This window comes from Sus scrofa, chromosome 2 (genome assembly GCF_054392235.1).
Source record: "Sus scrofa isolate SSC_HxYL_T2T_F1_AM1 chromosome 2, Sscrofa_HxYL_maternal_Yorkshire_Landrace_v2.0, whole genome shotgun sequence".
In the NCBI taxonomy this organism is placed as follows: Eukaryota; Metazoa; Chordata; class Mammalia; order Artiodactyla; family Suidae; genus Sus; species Sus scrofa.
The window spans coordinates 16,294,136-16,314,544 of NC_139384.1; the positions used below are offsets into that span (position 1 = coordinate 16,294,136).

General features: G+C 36.9%; 3 protein-coding genes across 3 annotated transcripts in view; 2 read left to right on the forward strand and 1 right to left on the reverse strand.

Annotated features, from left to right (window-relative positions):
• Positions 1 to 20,409, forward strand: part of LOC110259269 (olfactory receptor 4C46-like) — a 949,087-nt gene that overhangs the window by 233,526 nt on the left and 695,152 nt on the right. The window lies entirely within an intron of this gene.
• The window catches only part of LOC146405229 (olfactory receptor 4C46-like), a 64,937-nt gene that overhangs the window by 5,634 nt on the left and 38,894 nt on the right, over positions 1 to 20,409 (forward strand). The gene's annotated exons all lie outside the window — the stretch shown is intronic.
• Positions 3,787 to 4,719, reverse strand: LOC110259083 (olfactory receptor 4C16-like). Its single transcript, XM_085015210.1, has one exon. It carries the CDS (start codon positions 4,717 to 4,719, stop codon positions 3,787 to 3,789), a length of 933 nt encoding a protein of 310 aa, XP_084871336.1.

A 20,409-nucleotide genomic window follows, 5' to 3' on the forward strand; every position in this document is an offset into this window, starting at 1 on the left:
CTGAAGTTACAATGCTAGATCCTTCACCAACTGTGTCAGAAGAGAACTCCACTTTGGGCCATTTGTATATATTCAGTGGACATATGTTTAGTCAGATGTTTTGGCATTTTTTGACTGAGTTATTGTCTTTTTATTAATAAGGAGTTCCTTATATAATCTGGGAACAAGTTGCTTACAAATGATTTGCAATTATTTTCTCCCAAACTGTGGGCTGGCTTTTCACTTCTTTGATAGTAACATTTTTAGTACCAAAGTGTTTCACGTTGGTGAAGTCCATTGTAGCTGTTAAAAATTACTATTGGGTACCAATTTTCAAATCACATTTCTGTATATCTTTATTTGTGGAATGATAGTCTTAATAACAGGTGCTCTTCTGCTTGTTTTCTATAGAAATTATCACTAGATTTGATGAATTGTTTTTTAGGGAGACTTAGTAAGTGTTTTCAATACAATTCTTTTTCTGAGCTAGATTTTATGAAAATGATACAGATTTTAAACATATGGTTTGATGACTTTTGATAAATGTATATATTCATGTAACTATCAACAAATGTTTGCTCTAGAATACTTTCATTAACCCCAAAGTTCTGCCAAGTCCCTTTTTCAATCTGTTCCCCTGATGCAACTGTTCTGAATTGTATCACTCTTTTAGTTTTCCCTATTCATGAACTCCATATAAATTGAATCCCAGCATTGACTCATTTGTGCATGCTTTCTGTTTCTGAGCTTCATGCTAGGGCGTCCCTAATTAGTCCATTGCTTTTCTGGGTTGAAGTTTTTTTCTATTATATCTATTCTGAAAATTTCTGTCTTTTAAATATAGCATGTTTGCATATAATGTGATTGTGAAAATGTGGGGGTTTAAGTTCATCCTGTTGCAGTTTACTTTTGCTTTGTCTCCTTTATTATGTTCTCTCTTTCCTCTCTTCTTTTGAGCTGAGCAGGTGTTTTTTGTTTAGCATCCAATTCAGTCTTCTCTCTTGACATCTTTATTGTCATAGCTTATATTTTTTAGAGGAGTTTTAGATTCACAGTAAAGTTGAGCATCAGACACAGAGATATCCAAGGTATGCCCTGTCCCATTCACACACTGCCTTCCCCATTTGTAACAACCCACAGAGGGATACATTTGTTCAGTCGATGCAGTTACACTGACACATCACTCTCAGCCAAAGCCCAGAGCTGACATTAGAGTTGACTCTTGGTGTTGGGCCTCACATGGATATGGACAAATGTATAATGACACATATCCAGCATCCACCATTATAGGCCCATATGGAAGAGTTTCACTGCTCCACCTGTTCATCCATCCCTCCGCTGTGACCCTTCACCACCACTGAACTTTTTACTCCCTCCATAGTTTTGTCATTTTCAGATTGTCATACGATTACCATCACACAGTTTTTTAATCCTTTCAGATTGGTTTCTTTTACTTAGTAACATGCATGCAAGTTCTCTTCATGTCTTTTATGTCTTCATAGTTTTTCTTTAGTGACACTGATTCATATGTGTCTGGATATACCAGTTTTATTGAAGGACATCTCAATTGCTTCTGAGATTTCTCAGTTAAGAAGAAAACTGACCTACTCAAACTGACAAGCTTTGGCACAACAAAGGAAACCACAAGAAAACCAAAAAGGCAGCTTACAGAATGGGAGAAAATAGTTTCAAGTGATGCAATGGACAAGGGCTTAATCTCTAAACTATACAAACAACGTATACAACTCAAGAGCACAAAAGCCAACCACCCAACTGCAAAAATGGGCAAAAGGCCTGAATAGACATTTCTCCAAAGAAGATATACAAATGGCCAACAAGCACATGAAAAAAATGCTCAACATCCCTGTTTATTAGAAAAATGCAAATCAAAACTACTCTGAGGTACCACCTCCCACCAGTCAGAATGGCCATCATTAGCAAGTGCACAAATAACCAATGCTGGAGGGGATGTGGAGAAGAGGGAACCCTACTACATGGTTGGTGGGAATATAAATTGGTACAACCACTAAGGAAAACAGTATGGAGGTACCTCAGAAAACTAAATATAGAACTACCATATGATTCAGCAATCCCATGCTTTGAGATATCTCCAGACAAAACGTTCCTTTAAAAAGACACATGCACCCGTTTGTTCATTGAGCCGCTATTCACAACAGCCAAGACATGGAAACAACCTAAATGTCCATTGATAGATGAATGAATTAGGAAGATGTGGTATATATACACAATGGAATACTACTCAACCATAACAAAGAACACAATACTGCCATTTGCAGCAATATAGATGGAACTAGAGACTCTCATACTAAGTGAAGTAAGTCAGAAAGAGAAAGACAAATACCCCATGATATCACACATCTGGAATCTAATATATGGCACAAATGAACCTTACCACAGAAAAGAAACTCATAGCCTTAGAGAACAGACTTGTGGTTGCTAAGGAGGAGGGGATTGGGATGGACTGGGAAGCTGGGCTTAATAGATGTGAACTGTTGCCTTTGGAGTGGAGAAGCAATGGGGTCCCGCTGTATAGCCGTGGGAACTTTATCTAGTCACTTGTGATGGAGCATGATGGAGGATGATGTGAGAAAAAGAATGGATATATGTAGGCATGACTGGATCTCTTTGCTGTACAGTAGAAAGTTGAAAGAACACTCTAAAGCAGGTATAAGAGAAAAAATAAAAATCCTTTTTAAAAAAGGAAGAAAACTGCTATAAAAGTGCATTCAGATTTCTGTGTGGCCATAAGTCTTCAATGCCTTTGGGAAAATGCAAAGGAGTGTGATTCCTGGATGGAATTCACTGTCCACACCCATGATATAACATACCCATGTAAGTTTCAAAGCATAAGATCCTCCCCTGAGTATTTCATTATTTACTTTAACCTATTAATAGGTTAACATTCACTAACTTCAACTGCTTACACTCTCTGCTTCCCAACCATGTAAATGTATCACCCTTAATTTGGGCCCTCAATTGTATAACTGCGATAACTGAGTCATAAAACACTAAAACTTGTGGAATTCAAAAGAAGCCTGTTCCACCTACACATTCAGAAGGAATCAAATTGGTAACATCAATTTTACCCAAAGAATACCACTATAAGTATAAATCATATAGTGAAAGCCTTTCTAAAGTCAAAAAACTACATCAGAAGTAGAATTTTGTCTTTATATTTTGCCACTGTTAGAAGGACCTAAGGAAACATATGGTAAGAATTCAAATTATACCACACAAAGTTTGAAAATCTGTCATTTCCAACAGTAAGATTCTCTCTGATTTCAACATGGTACTTTGTGCTGAGTCAGGAAGAACATTCAAGTTGAAGGTCCATGTTCTGACAGATGTGACCACAGTGTCTAATAAATAAAACTATTGGAAAAATGTCAGTCAGGCTTTTGGAGAGAACCTCTTAGGCTGTGGATGTAAGCATTTAAAAGTGTAAATATAAGCAGAGAAGACAAGAAGTCAACATGAAGGATGACAGTGAAAACATTAGCTCAAAACCACTGTTAGGCAGGCGGGGAGTGGGAGCAGGGAAACGGCAGTGAAAAACAACTAAAAAGCAATGAATCTTACATTCCTGTTTATCCCTGGTATAAAATTGAAAACTGAACAGTACCTAAAAACGAACACTAATCAGCATATGTGTTCACAGTGCTTCTTTTTCTGAAGGAAACTGACACTAATACCTATGATAGGATTACATTAACGCAATAAAAGATAATACTCTCCAGGGAAAACTGGATCAATCTAAGTGGTGATGAAAACCGTTGAAACTTGTATTCATTTTTTGTCACCTGAGATAAACTGCTTGTTCCATAGCATCCTCATGGCATTTTTCACTTCTGCATTCCTCAGCGTATAAATCAGAGGGTTGATCAAAGGTGTTCCAACTGTATAAAACACAGCTATCATCTTATCCATGGGGAAGGTGGTTGCAGGGCGTGTGTATATAAATATGCAAGGACCAAAGAACAAGATGACCACAGTGATGTGGGAGATGCAGGTGGAGAGGGCTTTTTTCCTCCCCTCTGCACTGTGGTTTCTCAGAGAATACAAGATGATGACATAGGAGACCATCAGCATGACAAAACTCACTGTACAGATGGCTCCACTGTTGGACACCAAGAGTAGGTTGGTCACATAGGTGTCTGCACAGGCAAGTTTCAGCAAGGGCTGCAAGTCACATATGTAATGATCAATCACATTGGGACCACAGAATGGTAAACTCAGGGCCAGAAAAATCTGAGCTGAAGAATGCACACAGGATCCTACCCAGGCCACAGCCATCAGCACACCACAGACTCGATGGCTCATGACGGTCGTGTAGTGCAGGGGCTTACAGATGGCCACATAGCGGTCAACGGCCATGAGGATAAGGATGAAGATCTCCAGGCAGCCAAAGAAATGGGATGAAAAGACTTGCACTATGCATTCGTTAAAAGAGATAGTGGCATTCTTCAAAAGGGCATCTGCAATCATTCTAGGAGCTATGGAAGTAGAGAAGCAGGTATCAGATAAGGATAAGTGGAAAAGGAAGAAGTACATTGGACTCCCAAGTGTCCGGCTGGTCTTGCCGGTAGCAATAATGAGCAGGTTACCTATCAATGTCCCCAGGTAGAAAATCAAGAAAGTGACAAACACTATTTTCTTCCTAACAGGATCCTGTGCCAACCCAAGTAGAATGAACTCAGTCACATTATTGTTCAGCTGCATGATTTCATGAATGAGGAGAAGGGATGTGTGTGAAACGGATTATCTGCAATAAAATAAAGAATTACAATATGGCATGATCTATGCTACTATGAAACATTTTAAGTCAATATAAGTATTGCTTATGAGGCATATTCTAGCTGTGGTTTCCCAATAATTTGTTTGTGTCTTCTAACTAATAATGCTTTGTTCCTCAATTTGTAATGACCACTACATAGGGTCATGTTGAGCCTCATATAAGCTTGTGAATGGTAAACTCTCTTGTAAAACTCTTTAACTACAATCCCTGGTTAGATTTGACATGGTTAATATTATGAATATGTAGTTAATTCATATGGATCCATTTCATTATTTGCTTTGTTATCTTTTGGCCATATTCAATACACACTGAATCCCGTGTTTTGCTTTGTGCATCATTCATCATTTAGAATATATTTGGCTGCCTTAAAGTAGTACCCCAGCCTTGGCACCTAAAAGATACCTTGTTTCATTCATTTATCCTTTTCATATTTGTTATGTATATATTTTTTAAACAGTATGCCATTTATAAATATAAATGTGCTTCATCTCTTCCATACAAACTCTCTCAGATCTCCAGCTTGAAAAGAGGAAAGACATATTACCTTCAAAAAATCTGTTGCAAACGTCAAGCATCTTTATATGTAGTCCTTGACACATATAATGAACAGAAGGAATATTCTTTGTTATTTGATGATATCTCAAAAATAACTATTGCTATTTTTTCATTCTCCAATTTGAAAAGCATGTTTTAGAACACTCAGATTTCCTGAAGTTACACTTCTAAATGAAAGGGAGGTCATGTTTTAGAAAATCAAGCTTTTACTTAAGCATGTTACCAATGGGGTGGTTTTCTTTTGGGTGAAGATGTCACCTGGCATTTGGTATAGGGTCTGATCATAGTGGTATTCCCAGTGCAATTCATCTCATTCTGGAATCTGAAAACCCCATATTCCTAGAACAGAGCAAAGAGCAGAAGAAGGAGGGAAATTCATTTTCCAAAAGAGTCAGAATAGATAGTCAGTAACTGATGTCTTTGTTCCATTTGTATTGTCCTGGCAAACAATTATTCAGCTTGAAATGTCCCTTCTTTCAGTGAAGAGTTTGTTTTATTTCACATTTAGAAAGAACTGTTACTGTGGGGTCATTTCCAAGACCAGATTTTTTTTCGTTAGTTCTTTCTTGTGAAGATGATGCTGGCAGTGGCACTCTATGAAAGTAAAAATATAGACTGGAATGTAACATATTTAAATATAATCTGGAAGATGTGCTTATTCCAATCTGCTGCTCCTCTATCCTATCCAACCTTCAATATGTTGTCTCTAAGTTGTGAGCAGCCACGGCACAGATTATGATAAGCTAACTAGGCACGAGACTTCCTTTAAACATTTTTCTCTCCCAGAGTGAATTTTCTTCTCTTCAACAGAGATGAAATGCCTCTCATTTCTCCAAAAATACAAAACAAAACAAAAACCCCTCTTGGGAAAAGGTCTAATCAAATTATTCACTTTGGGTTTGGGTTTCCAATTATTAAAAAAATCTCTGGATTTATACATAATCTTAAGGAAACAGAGTCTTGGTGTTGGTATCTTAATCATGTCAATAAGCTCTTTCCTCCATTATTAATTTAAAAGTGACATATCATAAAGTATTGAAGGTTAAAATATGTAGGCACTAAAGGCAAGATGATGGGATAGTCTCTGTCACTTCAATATTGCTTGATGTTGGCCACTCTTTTGAATATACAGTTTTCTGTTTGTATGTTACCAAATCTATTTCCCTATCCTTTGCTAGGACAAGAATATTTCTTTTATTTTACATTTGTATTTGCATATTTAAGATAAACTAAGATTCATAAATACATATGATGCATGAAAAATAATTGTGTCCCCATCAAATATTTGGTATCACAAAGACATGGATATTGCCACTCATATCTGCAGAAGGAGTGAAATTAGTTTTCCAAGAAGCCCATCTCTACATTCAAGTTCCAAGCACTCCAGACTACATTAGCCACATATTTAATACTTTATATGAAAATCCTTTTCTGTGTCCACAAGTACATGTCAGTGGTTCTCTTTGTATCCCACAAAAGGGAATTTTAGCCTATTTTGTAATCTACAATATTTTAAAATGTAGAAAATGATTTAGTTCTCCAGTGAACTATATTAATGTTTTTGTATAATCAGGATCTGTCCTTGATGCAGTGCGAGCATGTAAAAATCAGTAGAAGGATCAGATGAGATCTCTATCATGTAAGTAGTGTACTAGCTAAAGATTAAAAACACATAGGTGTAGAGTATCCACACTCATCTTGCCCTCTGTTTTCTTCATGGAATGCCTTTCCATTTCTAGCTGTTGAACCTTCTAGGAACTTCAGGACCAACATGCTAAGAAATATCCTCTAGAAGGCCTTTAGTGATTACCTGTGAGAGAGGAAATGTATCCTTCTGCTCTCTAAAGACCTTATGTATGACATTTCTTATAGTATTACATCATGTAGCTTATAACAAGAATGAGTGTGTTTATTTTAGCTGACTTCCTGGAATAAGAATATCAGAAAACTTTATGTTCTTCAGATATTATTTTCTGCACTTACAACCCAATGCCTATTATGAACTTGTAGATATCTTTTGTCTATCATGTATGGTAGATAAACAAATATGCTCCAATTTTATATAAGCAAAAAATAAAGAAGAAAACAAATACAGTGATGAAAATAATCTGTCACTTACAGTTAGAAGACTCTCTGAATCATCATCACATCTTCCTACCCTTTTTGTTACCAGCTTTATTACAGAACACTGGGGAGAAAAAAAAAACGCAAAATGATTCATTCCTGAATTCCAGGGGGAATACTCTAAGATTTAATGATGTAAGTTATTAATGTTCCAGAGTTTATTCCCCAAAGTTTCTGTTCAGTCAGATTCATCCTAGATATAATAAACTCAACTTTTAGTTTGTCCACTTATCCTATAAAACTAGCAAGTTAATCCACATCATACTCAGGAATCTGATACAAACAAGGATTCCTAGTTATCATTTCCCTTGGTCTGAAAAAAAAAAAAAGAAGGTATCCAGGAGAATGAAGATCAAGAGAGTGGTGGAGGACAGGAAAAAGAAGAAATTATGTCACTGGTAGAAGAGAAAGTGGACCAATAAAATCTACCATATTCTCACCCAGTGCCCTAAATTACACACTCCTGCATCAGGACATAAACTTTGCTAGGTCTTATTATTATTTTTTTTTTTACAATCACAATCCAGGGGAAACACTGGTGCCTGAAACCAGAGGTTCTATTCTATGGGCTCCAGACATTCATCAACAAGGAATGGCAGACATATAGAAAATACTCCAATGATTAATATATATTTGGACTGATTTGGGCAAACAATATGTCTCATATTTGCCAATTTCATTTCCATTTATTTGTTAATTCATGTTATAAAAAACATATATTATGGAGTTCCCATCATGGTTCAGTGGTTAATGCATCTGATTAGGAACCATGAGGCTGTGGGTTCAATCCCTGGCCTCACTCAGTGGGTTAAGGATCCGGTATTGCTGTGAGCTGTGGTGTAGGTCACAGACATGTCTCACATCCTGCATTGTTGTGGCTCTGGGCCAGGCCAGCAGCTACAGCTCCAATTAGACCCCTACATGGGAACCTCTGTATGCTGTGGATGCAGCCCTAGAAAAAAGACCAAAAAAACAAAGACATATATTAAAGGAATCAATTTCAAAATAATCATGTTCACCACATATTTACTGAATAGCTTTCATACACTAAGCTCTGTGTCATTTCCATAACTCATGGCTTTTATTTTTTGAATTTTTTATTATAGTTGATATGCAATGTTCTGTCAGTTTCTCCTGTACAGCAAAGTGACCCTGTCATGCATACATGTACATTCTTTTTCTCATATTATCCTCCATCATGTCCCATCACAAGTGATTGGATATAGTTCGCTGTGCAATACAGCAGGACCTTATTGCTTATCCACTCCAAATGTGATAGTTTGCCTCTACTAACCCCAAACTCCCTGTCCATCCCACTCCCTCCCCCTCACCCTTGGCCACCACAAGTCTACTCTCTATGTCCATGAGTTTGTTTCTCTCATGTAGATAGGTTCATTTGTGCCATATTTTAAGTGCTACACGTAAGTGCTATCATATGGTACATGTGTGTTTCTGACTTCACTCAGTAGGAGAATCTCTAATTCCATCCATATTGCTTCAAATGGCATTATTTGTTATTTTTCGTGGATGAGTAAAATTCCATTGTGAATATGTACTACATCTCCATAATGCATTCATCTAGTGTTGGACATTTAGGTTTTTTCCACGTCTTGGCTATTCTGAATAGTGCTACCATGACAATTCAGGTACATGTGCCTTTTTGAAGGAAAGTTGTATCTGTATGTATACCCAGGAGTGGGATTGCTGGATCATATTATAGTTCTATATGTAGTTTTCTGAGGTACCTCCATACTGTTTTCCATAGTGATTGTACCCTTTACATTCCCACCAACAGTGAAGGAGGGTTCCCTTTGCTCCACATCCTCTCTAGAATTTGATATTTGTAGACTTATTAATGATGGCCATTCTGACAGGTCTACCTCGTAGTAGTTTTGATATGCATTTCTCTACTAATCAGGGATGTTGCGCATTTTTTCATGTGCCTGTTGGCCATCCATATATCTTCTTTGGAGAAATGTCTGTTTAGGTCTTCTGCCCAGTTTTCAATTGGGTTGTTTGTATTTTTGTTGTTGAGTTGTTTGCATCTTTTGGAAATCAAGCCCTTGGTGGTTGTATCATTTGCAGCTATTTTCTCCCATTCCATAGGTTGTCTTTTTTTATGGATTCTTTTGCTGTTCAAAAGCTTTTAAGTTTGATTACGTCTCATTAGCTTATTTCTGTTTTATTTTGATTGCCTTGAGAGATTGACCTAAGAAAACGTTTGTATGATTGATGTCAGAGAATGTTTTGCTATGTCTCTTCTAGGAGTTGTATGGTGTCTTGCCTTAGGTTTAAGTCTTTAAGCCATTTTGAGTTTATTTTTGTGAGAGTGTGTTCTAGTTTCATTGATTTACATACAGCTATTCCATTCTGTCACCACCACTTACTGAAGGGACTGTCTTTTTCCCATTATATATTCTTGCCTTCTTTGTTGAAGATTAATTGACCATGTGTGTCGGGGTTTATTTCTGGGTTCTCAATTCTGTTCCTTTGGTCTATATGTCTGTTTTGGTACCAGTACCACACTGTCTTTATTATTTCAGCTTTGTAATATTGTCTGAAGTAGGGGAGAGTTATACCTCTTGCTTATTTTTGGTTTTGATGTTCTTGTTGTTGATGTTGTTTTCCCCTCAGGATTTCTTTGGCAATTTTGGGTCTTTTATGGTTCCATATAAATTTGGGGGTTGTTTGGTCTAGTTCTGTGAACAATGTCATGGATTTGATAGGGCTTGCACTGAATCTGTAGATTTTTGGATCGTATGGCCATTTTAACAATATTAATTCTTCCAATCCAGAAGCATGGGATATCTCCCCATTTCTTTAAATCCTCTTTAATTGCCTTGAATAATGTTTTATAGTTCTCAGCATTTAAGTCTTTCACCTCCTTGGTCAGGTTTATTCTTAGGTATTTACTTCTTTGGGATAAAATTATAAAAGGTGTTACATTTTTATATTCCTTTTCTAATATTTCACTGTTACTAAACAGAAATGCAACAGATTTCTGAAATGTTAATATGGTCTTCTGCTACTTTGTTGAATTCATTCATCAGTTTGAGAAGTTTTTGTGTGGAGTTCTTAGGGTTTTCTATAGACAGTGGAATGTCATCTGCATACAGTGGCAATTTTACCTCTTCTTTTCCATTTTCGATACGTTTTATTTCTTTGGTTTTTGTGCTGTGGCTAGGACTTGCAATACTGCCTTGAATAAAAGTGGTGAGAGTGGGCCTCCTTGTCGTCTTCCAGATTTTAGTGGGAAGGATTTCAGCTTTTCTCCATTGACTAGTGTAGTGACTATGGGTTTGTCATAAATGGCTTTGATTATGTTAAGGTATGTTCCCTGTATACCCACTTTGGTAAGAGTTTTTATCATGAATGGATGTTGGATTTTGTCAAATGTGGGGGGGTGCATATTTTGAGATAATCATGTGGTTTTTGACTTTTCTAAAAAAATCTAAATGCTTCACATGATCATTTCATAGGTATCCAGGTCTCAATAACTTACATTCTATTAGAAATTCATATTCTTTTCGAAGACTTATAACTGAGTCACTGGTTGTTCCAAGATTGATCTCGGCATTGTTGTTGTTGTCGTTGGCTTTATAATTAGAAAGGATGGGAGTTCCTGTCATGGCACAGCTGAAATGAATCCAACTAGGAACCATGAGGTTGCAGGTTCCATCCTTGGCCTCACTCAGTGGGTTAAGGACCCAGCATTGCCGTGAGCTGTGGCTTGGATCTGGCATTGCTTTGGCTCTGGCATAGGCCAGCAGCTGTAGCTCCCATTAGACCCCTCGCCTGGGAACCTCCATATGCTACAGGTGCAGCCCTAAAAAGAAAAAAAAATCCTGAACTAGAGTAGTACTTGTGTTACAGTCAAGGAAATTGATAACACCATTGACACATCATAATCAGCCACAGTCCATAGGTTATGTTCAGAGTTCAGTCCTTGTATAGTACACCCCATAGGTTTGGGTCTGTGTGTAATGACAGGTAACCACCATTATAATATCATACACAATAATTTCAGTGTCTTAAAGTCCTCTGTGTCCTGCCTACTCATCCCTCTTATTAAACTTAATAAAGGGAAGCCCCACTAAACTGGGGTTAGAAAACCAGCAGGGGGAGGGAATTCTCAGGCACATACCATCAACACAGATCCCAACAGAAAGAGAAGGGCCTCCTCTCTCTGGTGGGATGTGATACTTCATTGCCACCAGCAGGAGGAAGAATGTATCCTTGCCTGGCAACACCTCAGTCAACAAGAGACTTAAATTCAGGTGACAAAAGCCACTATTGTCAAGCTCCCAGTTTCCTCCAATGGACTCGTGTATAACAGCCCCTCTTAACTGCCTCTTTGCTATAAAAGAATTTCCACTCTGCTTTACCACGTTTATATGTGGTTCATGAGAGTTACGTGTTTCTAATTGTGATTCTTCTGTGTTCCTGAATAAGCCTGCTTTATTGGTCAATAACTGGCTCTTTTATTGTTTTTGGTTAACACCTCCCTCTCTCCAACTCCACCAACCACAGAGCTCTTTATTGTTTCCTTTTGTTGTTGTTGTTCTTTTCAGAATCTTATATAGTTGGAATCTTACAGCAGGTCACCTTTTCAGATTATCCTCTTTCATCTCAGTAGTATGCGTTTAAAATTCCTTTGTGTCTTTTCATGGCTAGAGAGTGCTTTTTAAATTTTGTTAGTGCTCAATAATTATTAGTTCATTGTGGATATAGCACAGTTTCTTTACATTTTCACATGCTGAAGAACATCTGCTTGGTTCCAAGTCTTGATAATTATGAGTTAACATTTCTGTAAATATCTGTGTGCAGGTTTTGGGGTAGACTTAAGTTTCCAACTCATTTGTGTAAATACTATGTTGTGAGATTGTTGGGTTTATATCAATTTAGTTTTGTAAAACACAAAAGTGTCTTTCTGTGTGGTTATTCAACTTTGTATTCCCATGGACAATGCAGAAGTGTTCCTGCCGCTCTACATGCTTGACAGTTTGTGTTGTCCTGTTTTGAATTTGGCTTTTTATAGGTGCATGGTCTGCACCTTTTTATAGGTTCATAGGTGCATCTTGTTGTTTTAATTGCAATTCTTTTTTTTTTCTTTTTAGGGCCACACTTGTGGCATCTGGATGTTCTCAGACTAGGGGTCCAATCGGAGCTGCAGTTGCCAGGCACAGCCACAGCAACTTAGGATCAGAGCTGCATCTGCGACCTACACCACAGCTCACAGCAATGCCAGATCCCTGATCCACAGAGTGAGATCAGGGATCCAACCTGCAACCTCATGGTTCCTAGTCAGTTTCATTTCTGCTGCACCAGGGTGGGAACTCCTACTTGTAATTCTTTAATAGCATTTGATGTTGATTATCTTCTTCTATCTTATTTGTCATCTCTATATGTTCCTTTTTATATTTTAAGAATTTTATTATTTTTTGAAAGAAGATAATTCTTTTACATATTTATTTATTTTATAAAGTTTTTATTGTGATAAAAAACACTTGAGAAACACCCTCTTAACAATCTTTAAATTACACAACAGAATAATGTTAACTATAAGCACATGTGTTACACTCACTCTGGAACTTACTCATCTTCTATAATTAAAAATTTTCCTGAAGTTCCCATCGTGGCGCAGTGGTTAACAAATCCGACTAGGAACCATGAGGTTGTGGGTTCGGTCCCTGCCCTTGCTCAGTGGGTTAACGATCTGGCATTGCCATGAGCTGTGGTGTAGTTTGCAGACGTGGCTCGGATCCCGCGTTGCTGTGGCTCTGGTGTAGGCTGGTGGCTACAGCTCCGATTCGACCCCTACCCTGGGAATCTCCATATGCCATGGAAGCAGCCCAAGAAATAGCAAAAAAAGACAAAAAAAAAATTTTCCCTAGCCCTGGCAAGTGCTGTCTGTTTCTATGAGTTTGACTGTTGTATATTCTTCTTCTAAGTAGAATCATACAGTAATTGTCCCTATATAACTGTCTTATTCCACTGGGCATAATATTAGCCAGGTTCATCCAAGTTGTTGCATATAGCAGTATTTCCTTTTTAAAAGACTGTGTGATATTCCATTGTATCTATATGCCATCTTTTCTTAATCATTTCATCTTTCAATAAACAGGATGCTTTCATATCTTGGGTGTTGGAAACAACGCGACAATAAAGATGAGCATGTAGTTACCTCTTTGCATTCCTGATATCAACACATTGGATATGTAGATCCAGAAGTGAAAATTTGTATCATATAGTAATTCTATTTTCAATTGTTTGAGGAACAATTCTTAGGGATTGCATAATTTTGTACCACCACAAGCAGTATACAAGTGTTCCAATTTTTCCTTATATGTGCCAACCCTTGCTGTGTTTGCTGTTTTGATGCATACATCTGACTCAATGGGAGATGATATGTCATTGTGGTTTTAATTACATTTCCCTGATAATTAATGATGTTGACCACATATACCAGTTGGTTATCTTCTTTGGAGAACTGTCTACTTGAGTCCTCTATGCTTTATTAATCAGGTTGTTAATTCTTTTCTATTGACTTGTAGGAATTTTTTGCCTCTTTTCTATCTTAATCTGATGTTGTTTATGTGATTTACCAATAGTTTCTCCCATTGTAAGTTGGGTTTTCACCCTGTATAAGATTTCCTTTGCTGTGTTTAGTGATGTTGCCTCCCTTATCTAACTTTGATTATTTTGCTTGTGCTTTTGTCTCTTCCCCAGGAATCATTGACAAGCTTAGTGTCATGCAGTATTTCATCTCTGTTTTCATCAAGGAATTTTACAGTTGCAGTTCCTTCATTAAAATCTTTAACTCGTTTTAAACTGATTGGGTATATGGTGTAATGTAAGGGTACACTTTTGTATGGATTGGTTATCCAGTTTCTCAACATATGTGTTCAAGAGACTGCTTTCTCCACTGTATATTCTTAGTTTGCATCAAAGAGCTGTTGAGAGTATATACTTGGGTTTTTGGGGTCCCTATTCTGTGTCTTTGGTTGATACATTTGTTTGTTATGGTGGTGTCATCCTGTTTAATTACTGTAGCTTTTTAATATGTTTTGACATCAGGAAGTGTGATGCTTCCAGCTTTATTTTTATTTCTTACTACTAATTAGGTTAGTTGGGGAAATTTGTGTTTCCACATGAATTTTAGGATTGTTTTTATTTCTGTAAATAAATGCCATTCCCAGAGTTTCCTGGTGGGCTAGTGGTTAAGGATTTGGTGTTGTCAGTCCTGTGGCTAATATTTGATCTCTGGCCTGGGAACTTCTGCATGACATAGGCATGTCCTCTCCTCCAAAAAAAAAAATCATTGGAACTTTGATGGGGATTGAATTGCATCTGTAGGTAAATTTGGATAGTATGGACTTTTTAACAATATTCATCTTTCAGTCTATGAACACAAGATGTCTTCTTTGATTTTGTCTTTAATTTGTTTCCTTTTAATGATTTGTAGAGTCTGGTATAATAATGTTTTGCTTCGTTTGATAGAATTATTTGTAAGTATTATTTTTATACTATTGTAATGGGTACTTCCTTAATTTCATTTTCAGAAAAGTTATTGTTAGTGCCTATCAAAATGATTTTTAATGTTGATTCTGTAATTTGCAACTTTATTGTATTCATTTATTAACTCTGAAAGTTGTTTCTTGTAGAGCATTTTGTATTTTGTACATAAGAAAGAGATAATTTCACTTCTGTGGTTTGAAAATCTTTTCTTAGCTAATACTTCTAGGTTGAGCTTTTAAAAGTATGTTATAATGTAAGTCATAAAAGAGGGTATCCTTGCCTTATTCTTGATCTTAGAAGGAAAGCTTTCACTTTTTCACCATTGAGTATGAAGTTGGTTGTGGGGTTTTATATATGGCCTTTACTATAGTGAAGAAAATTCTCTCCAGTCCAAATTTGTTGAGACTTTTAATAGTAAAAATCAGGGTTAAATTCGGTCCAATGATTTTTCTGCATCTGCCTAGAAGACAATGAGGTTTTTAAGCTCCATTCTATTAATGTAGTGTATCATTTTATCTGATTTGCCTTTGATGAACCAAATGATGAGCCAATCTTGCATTCCAGGAATTATTCCCACTTGGAGTAATTATTTTATTTTATTTTATTTTATTTATGTTGATGTCTATACCTGTGGCATATGGAAGTTCCCAGAGCTGCAGCCACCACCCTACTCCAGAGCCACAGCAATGCCAGATCTGAGCCACACTGGCAAACAGATACTCACCACAGCTCATGGCAATGCCAGATCCTTAACCCACTCAACAAGGCCAGGGGTCAAACCACCTGTGTTTGAATACTAGTCAGGTTCATTACCAGTGAGCCACAATGGGAACTCCTTACTTGGAGTTGGTTGTTTGATACTTTTATCATGCTGAATATTTCAGCTTGCTAATAGATTGTTTAGAGTTTTGCACCTATTTTCTTCAGGGATATATGGCTATAATTTTCTTCCTTTATGATGCCTCTATATGCCTTGGGAAGTAGGGTGATACTGGCCCCCATAAAGAGAACTTGAAGCTGTTTCCTCTATTTTTGGAAGGTGTATCCTCTATTTGTATTGATTTGGCTTTACCTGTTTGGTAGAATTCACCTGTGAAGCTATCCAGTCCTGGGCTTTTCTTTGTTGGCATTTTCAGTCTCAATCAAAGGGCAATGTGTTCCTTGGTCATTCAGTGTAACACACCAGAGAGTTATTGAGTCTCATGCAGAGACTGAAAAGAATCACTGTTAATATGCAGTGAGCCTCAGGCTCTGTGGAATATAAACGATTAAGTGGAGAGTTGCCATCTAGTTCATCATAAATGTGGAAAAGAATCCCTTGTCACAAGAATGTTCATTCAAGTGAAAATTAGGACATGGTATGATTCAAACGGTAAAGGAATGGATCAAATGTCCCATGATCCATAAAGTGAAATGCTCTGTATCTGTCAATGTTCCATGGAGAGTTTGTAGTAATTTTGGCAAATCGGTATACTATGATGATATGATCAAAAAAGTATAGAAAACGAGTCTCCAAAAAGATACATTCCCCAAACGTGTATGAAAGCACACAGAGACACTTTTTCTGTCAGAAATAAAACAATGATAGGATGCTGAAGAAAATGTGCTTTTCACAACAGTTTATTATGACAATTTTCAAACACATAAGAAAGTTTACAAAGACATGAAACCAAACCTCTTACTATCAAGATATAGACATTTCCATGATCACACACATTTCCCTCATGCTGACTCCTAGATAAATCCACTCCCTCCATATATGGAACTGCTCTTTTCTTTCATTTTTCCATCACTTTTGAGTTTTGCAGACCTTGATAAAAAAGAAAACATAAAAATGTACTCTTTCTAAAATTTATTTATTTATTCATTTTTCTTCTTACAGCTCCCCCCCCCTGCAGTCTATGGAAGTTCCCAGGCGAGGGGTCAACTCAGAGCTACAGCTGCCTATGTACAGCACAGCCACAGAAACAAGGGATCTGAGCCTCATCTGCTGCTTACCAGAGACACGATCTTGGGTTCTTAGCTCACTGAACCAGAACAGGAACTCCCCAAAAAGGACTCTTTGGAGTTCCCATCATGGCTCAGCAGTTAATGAACTTGACTAGTATCCATGAAGATGAAGGGTCAATCCGTGGCCTTGCTTAGTGAGTTAAGGCTCCAGGGTCACCATGAATTGTGGTATAGGTCACAGACATGACAAAGATCCTGCATTGCTGTGGCTGTGGTATAGGCCAGGAACTACAGCTCCGATTGGACCCCTAGCTTGGGAACCTCCATATAACACAGGTGTGGCCCTAAAAATAAAAAAAAAGTACTCTTTAATGTAAGACTTCTTTCACATAGAAAAAAAATTTTGTGTGTATATTAGTTCTCCATTCCTTTTTTATTGCTGTGGAATATTTCATTCCATTTATAAACTAGTTTGTCCTTCTTTTTGTTTAAGTGCACTTGACTGATTTCAACTTCTTGGCTATTAAGTCCAAACTAACTATGAGCATTACATCACAAGTTTTGTGAACAGGTTTTATCACCTAGAGAAGTAGTTAAGGATGGAATTATTGGATGTATGTGGAAGTGTATGTTTCATGTTAAATAAAGTCAGAAGTTTATCATATGTGAAGGTATCACTTTATATTCCCATCAATGGTGAAAACTGTATCCATGAGCAGATTTTACTCATCATACACACTGCTACCAACCTGGACCAAATTACTATATAAGCTCTTTTCTAGTTTGTTATGGTGTTCTCAAAATGAATGTCCCCTTTTCACTCTTTGTGGTCAGTGAGGCAGAGTAATCCTTTAAACCATAATTTGGATCATGTCACAATACCTCCAATGCCTTCTCATTTCTCTCCAGAAAAATCCCATAAGCCCTTCATACTTAGGGTCTCTATCATATTTCTGGTCTCATTTTCAATGTTTCACTCTTATTTCTCTCTGGTCACTGAATTCACTGATTTTCCTCCCCATAAGATCAGCATAGTCAGTTTGCACTTGCTTCTCCATGTGCCTAGGACTCTGTTTCTGTTGATCTATTCAAGAATCATTCATACTGGTCAGGGTTCCTCAACCACAGGACTGCTAAAATTTTGAGTCAGAGAGACAGTCCTTGGTAGTGATGACCTGTCTTGTGCATTTCAGCTGTTCAACAGTATCTGTGACCTCTACTCACCAGATGCCAATAGCAGTGCCCACTGCACACAACCAGTAGTGTATCTGGGACACTGAAGAGTGTATCTAGACTTTCTCAACTATCCCCTGGGGGGCAAAATATTAAGACCCCATAATTTTGGTCTTAATTAAAAAGTCTTATGGGCCCTTCTTGACCATCCTGTCCTGCATAGTACACATCGATTCCCTCAGGGTTGCCAACATCACACTCGTCAATTATTTTACTCTATGGTAGATCCTGGCCCTTTTCAAAGCCCTGGTATGATCAGTATTTGTCCAGTTTTACCCCCTGGTATAGGAATCTGCACAGGACCATGGATATTTTTTCTGACTTCACTACCACATTTTCAATTCCTAGAATAAGGCATAGCAAAATGAATATGGTAGAATATTTCAAGTCAATTCTGTTTTGCATATTTTTTCTAGTACATTTAAAATTAATCTTTGACCTTAACTCTCTCATCCATTTTTAGCACAGAAAATCCTACCTGAAACTTTGAAAATGTATGTTTGACATTTACATCCTTTTAGAACCTAAGGTAACTCTACGTAAGATACAATGAGAGTAAAATCCAAACTTCTTTTTCTTTTATTAGAGAGTTAAACAACTAACAAAAATTGTGTCCTCTTTTATGATTATTAACATTAAATGATCCATGAAATTGGTATATTAAAAAAGAAAGTGGGCATTCCTGGTGGTACAGTGGGTTAAGGATCCAGCATTGTCACTGCAGTGGCTTAGGGAACTTCCCTTGCCTCAGGCATGGCCAAAGGCAGGGGGGAGAAAGAAAAGAAACAAGAAATGAAGATACAAGCACTTTTTAGATATGTATATATCAAAAATTGAAGACTCAGAGTCCTTGTTGTGGCTTAGCAGTAACAAACCTGACTACAAGGATGCAAGTTCAATCCCTGGCCTCACTCAGTGGGTTAAGAATCCAGTGTTGCAGTGAGCTGCGGTGTAGGCTGCAGATGCGGCTTGAATCCCACATTGCTGTGGCTGTGGTGTAGGCCAGTGGCTACAGCTCAGATTTGACCCCTGGTCTGGGAACCTCCATATGCCCTTGGAGAAGCCCAAGAAAATGGCAAAAAGACAAAAAAAAAAAAACACAAAAAGATCTGGGATTACTGTGGCATAGTCTGGCAACTATAGCTCCAATTTGGCCACTAGCCTGGGATTTCTATATGCCTAAATTTCCAATTTAGGGTGCAGCCCTATATAGACAACTTAATTAATTCAATTTAATAAAAGTATTGAAGGCTATCATGTAGAATGAAATGAAAACTTTTTCATGTCAATTTTCATGTTGCAACATTCAAATTAATGGTGAGAACATTATAATAATGCTCAAGATTTTAAAAACCTATTTGCACACAGGAAACATTCATGAATAATAGTTGTATAGCATACAAGGGTAAACTATAGAATATTTGAGGATATGTATGTATGGCTTAATAAAAGATGTACTTACATACATAGTGAATTCATATAAAAATTCAAATAAACTATTTTTGAACATGGTAATGAAAAATTGAGATTTCTCATTATTCTAACTTTTTAATAGACTATTTTAAAAGAATAATTGTAGACTTACAGAAAAGTTACCAAAAAATATATACAGGGATTTCCCATCACCAATATACTGTTTACCAAAAACTTATCATGAATATAATACATTTGTTATGAATGACAAATCAATATTCATTTTTAGTAAAATTTGTAGTTTACAATTGGGTTTGGGTTACTCTGTGTTGTAGAGTTTTATGGGTTTTACAGTGTGTGTTATATCATGTATCTACCTTTAGAGTGTCAAACAGAATGATTTTCCCTCCTTTAAAATGTCCCACACACAACCAATTCATCCCTTTACTCAATCTGCTTAAATCCCCAACAACCACTGATTTCTTTTTTACTCTTTTCACAGTTTTACCTTTTACAGAGTGTCAATTCATAATTTATGGAAATGTTTCTGTTTCAAAATTTAAAAATCATCCCTTGTGTTGTCTCATTAATTGTTTTATCCTGTTGACATTTTAAAATTCACTAACATCACCTGTTTGTCCTCTCTACATCTAGCTCATATAAATATGTCTTCCTTAATTTGGTTTATCTATGCTACAAACATATTAACCCATTATAAACATATTACTATAACTGGCCTGGTGCAAGAAACCTTAATACCAGTCACTAAAATAAAAAGAACCTAATTAGGGTGATGAATTGGATTTTATAAAAAGAATTCT

Bases quoted from the DNA above. Each gene is read 5' to 3' on its own strand.
- LOC110259083 (XM_085015210.1), bottom strand. From the start codon at position 4,719: ATGCAGCTGAACAATAATGTGACTGAGTTCATTCTACTTGGGTTGGCA.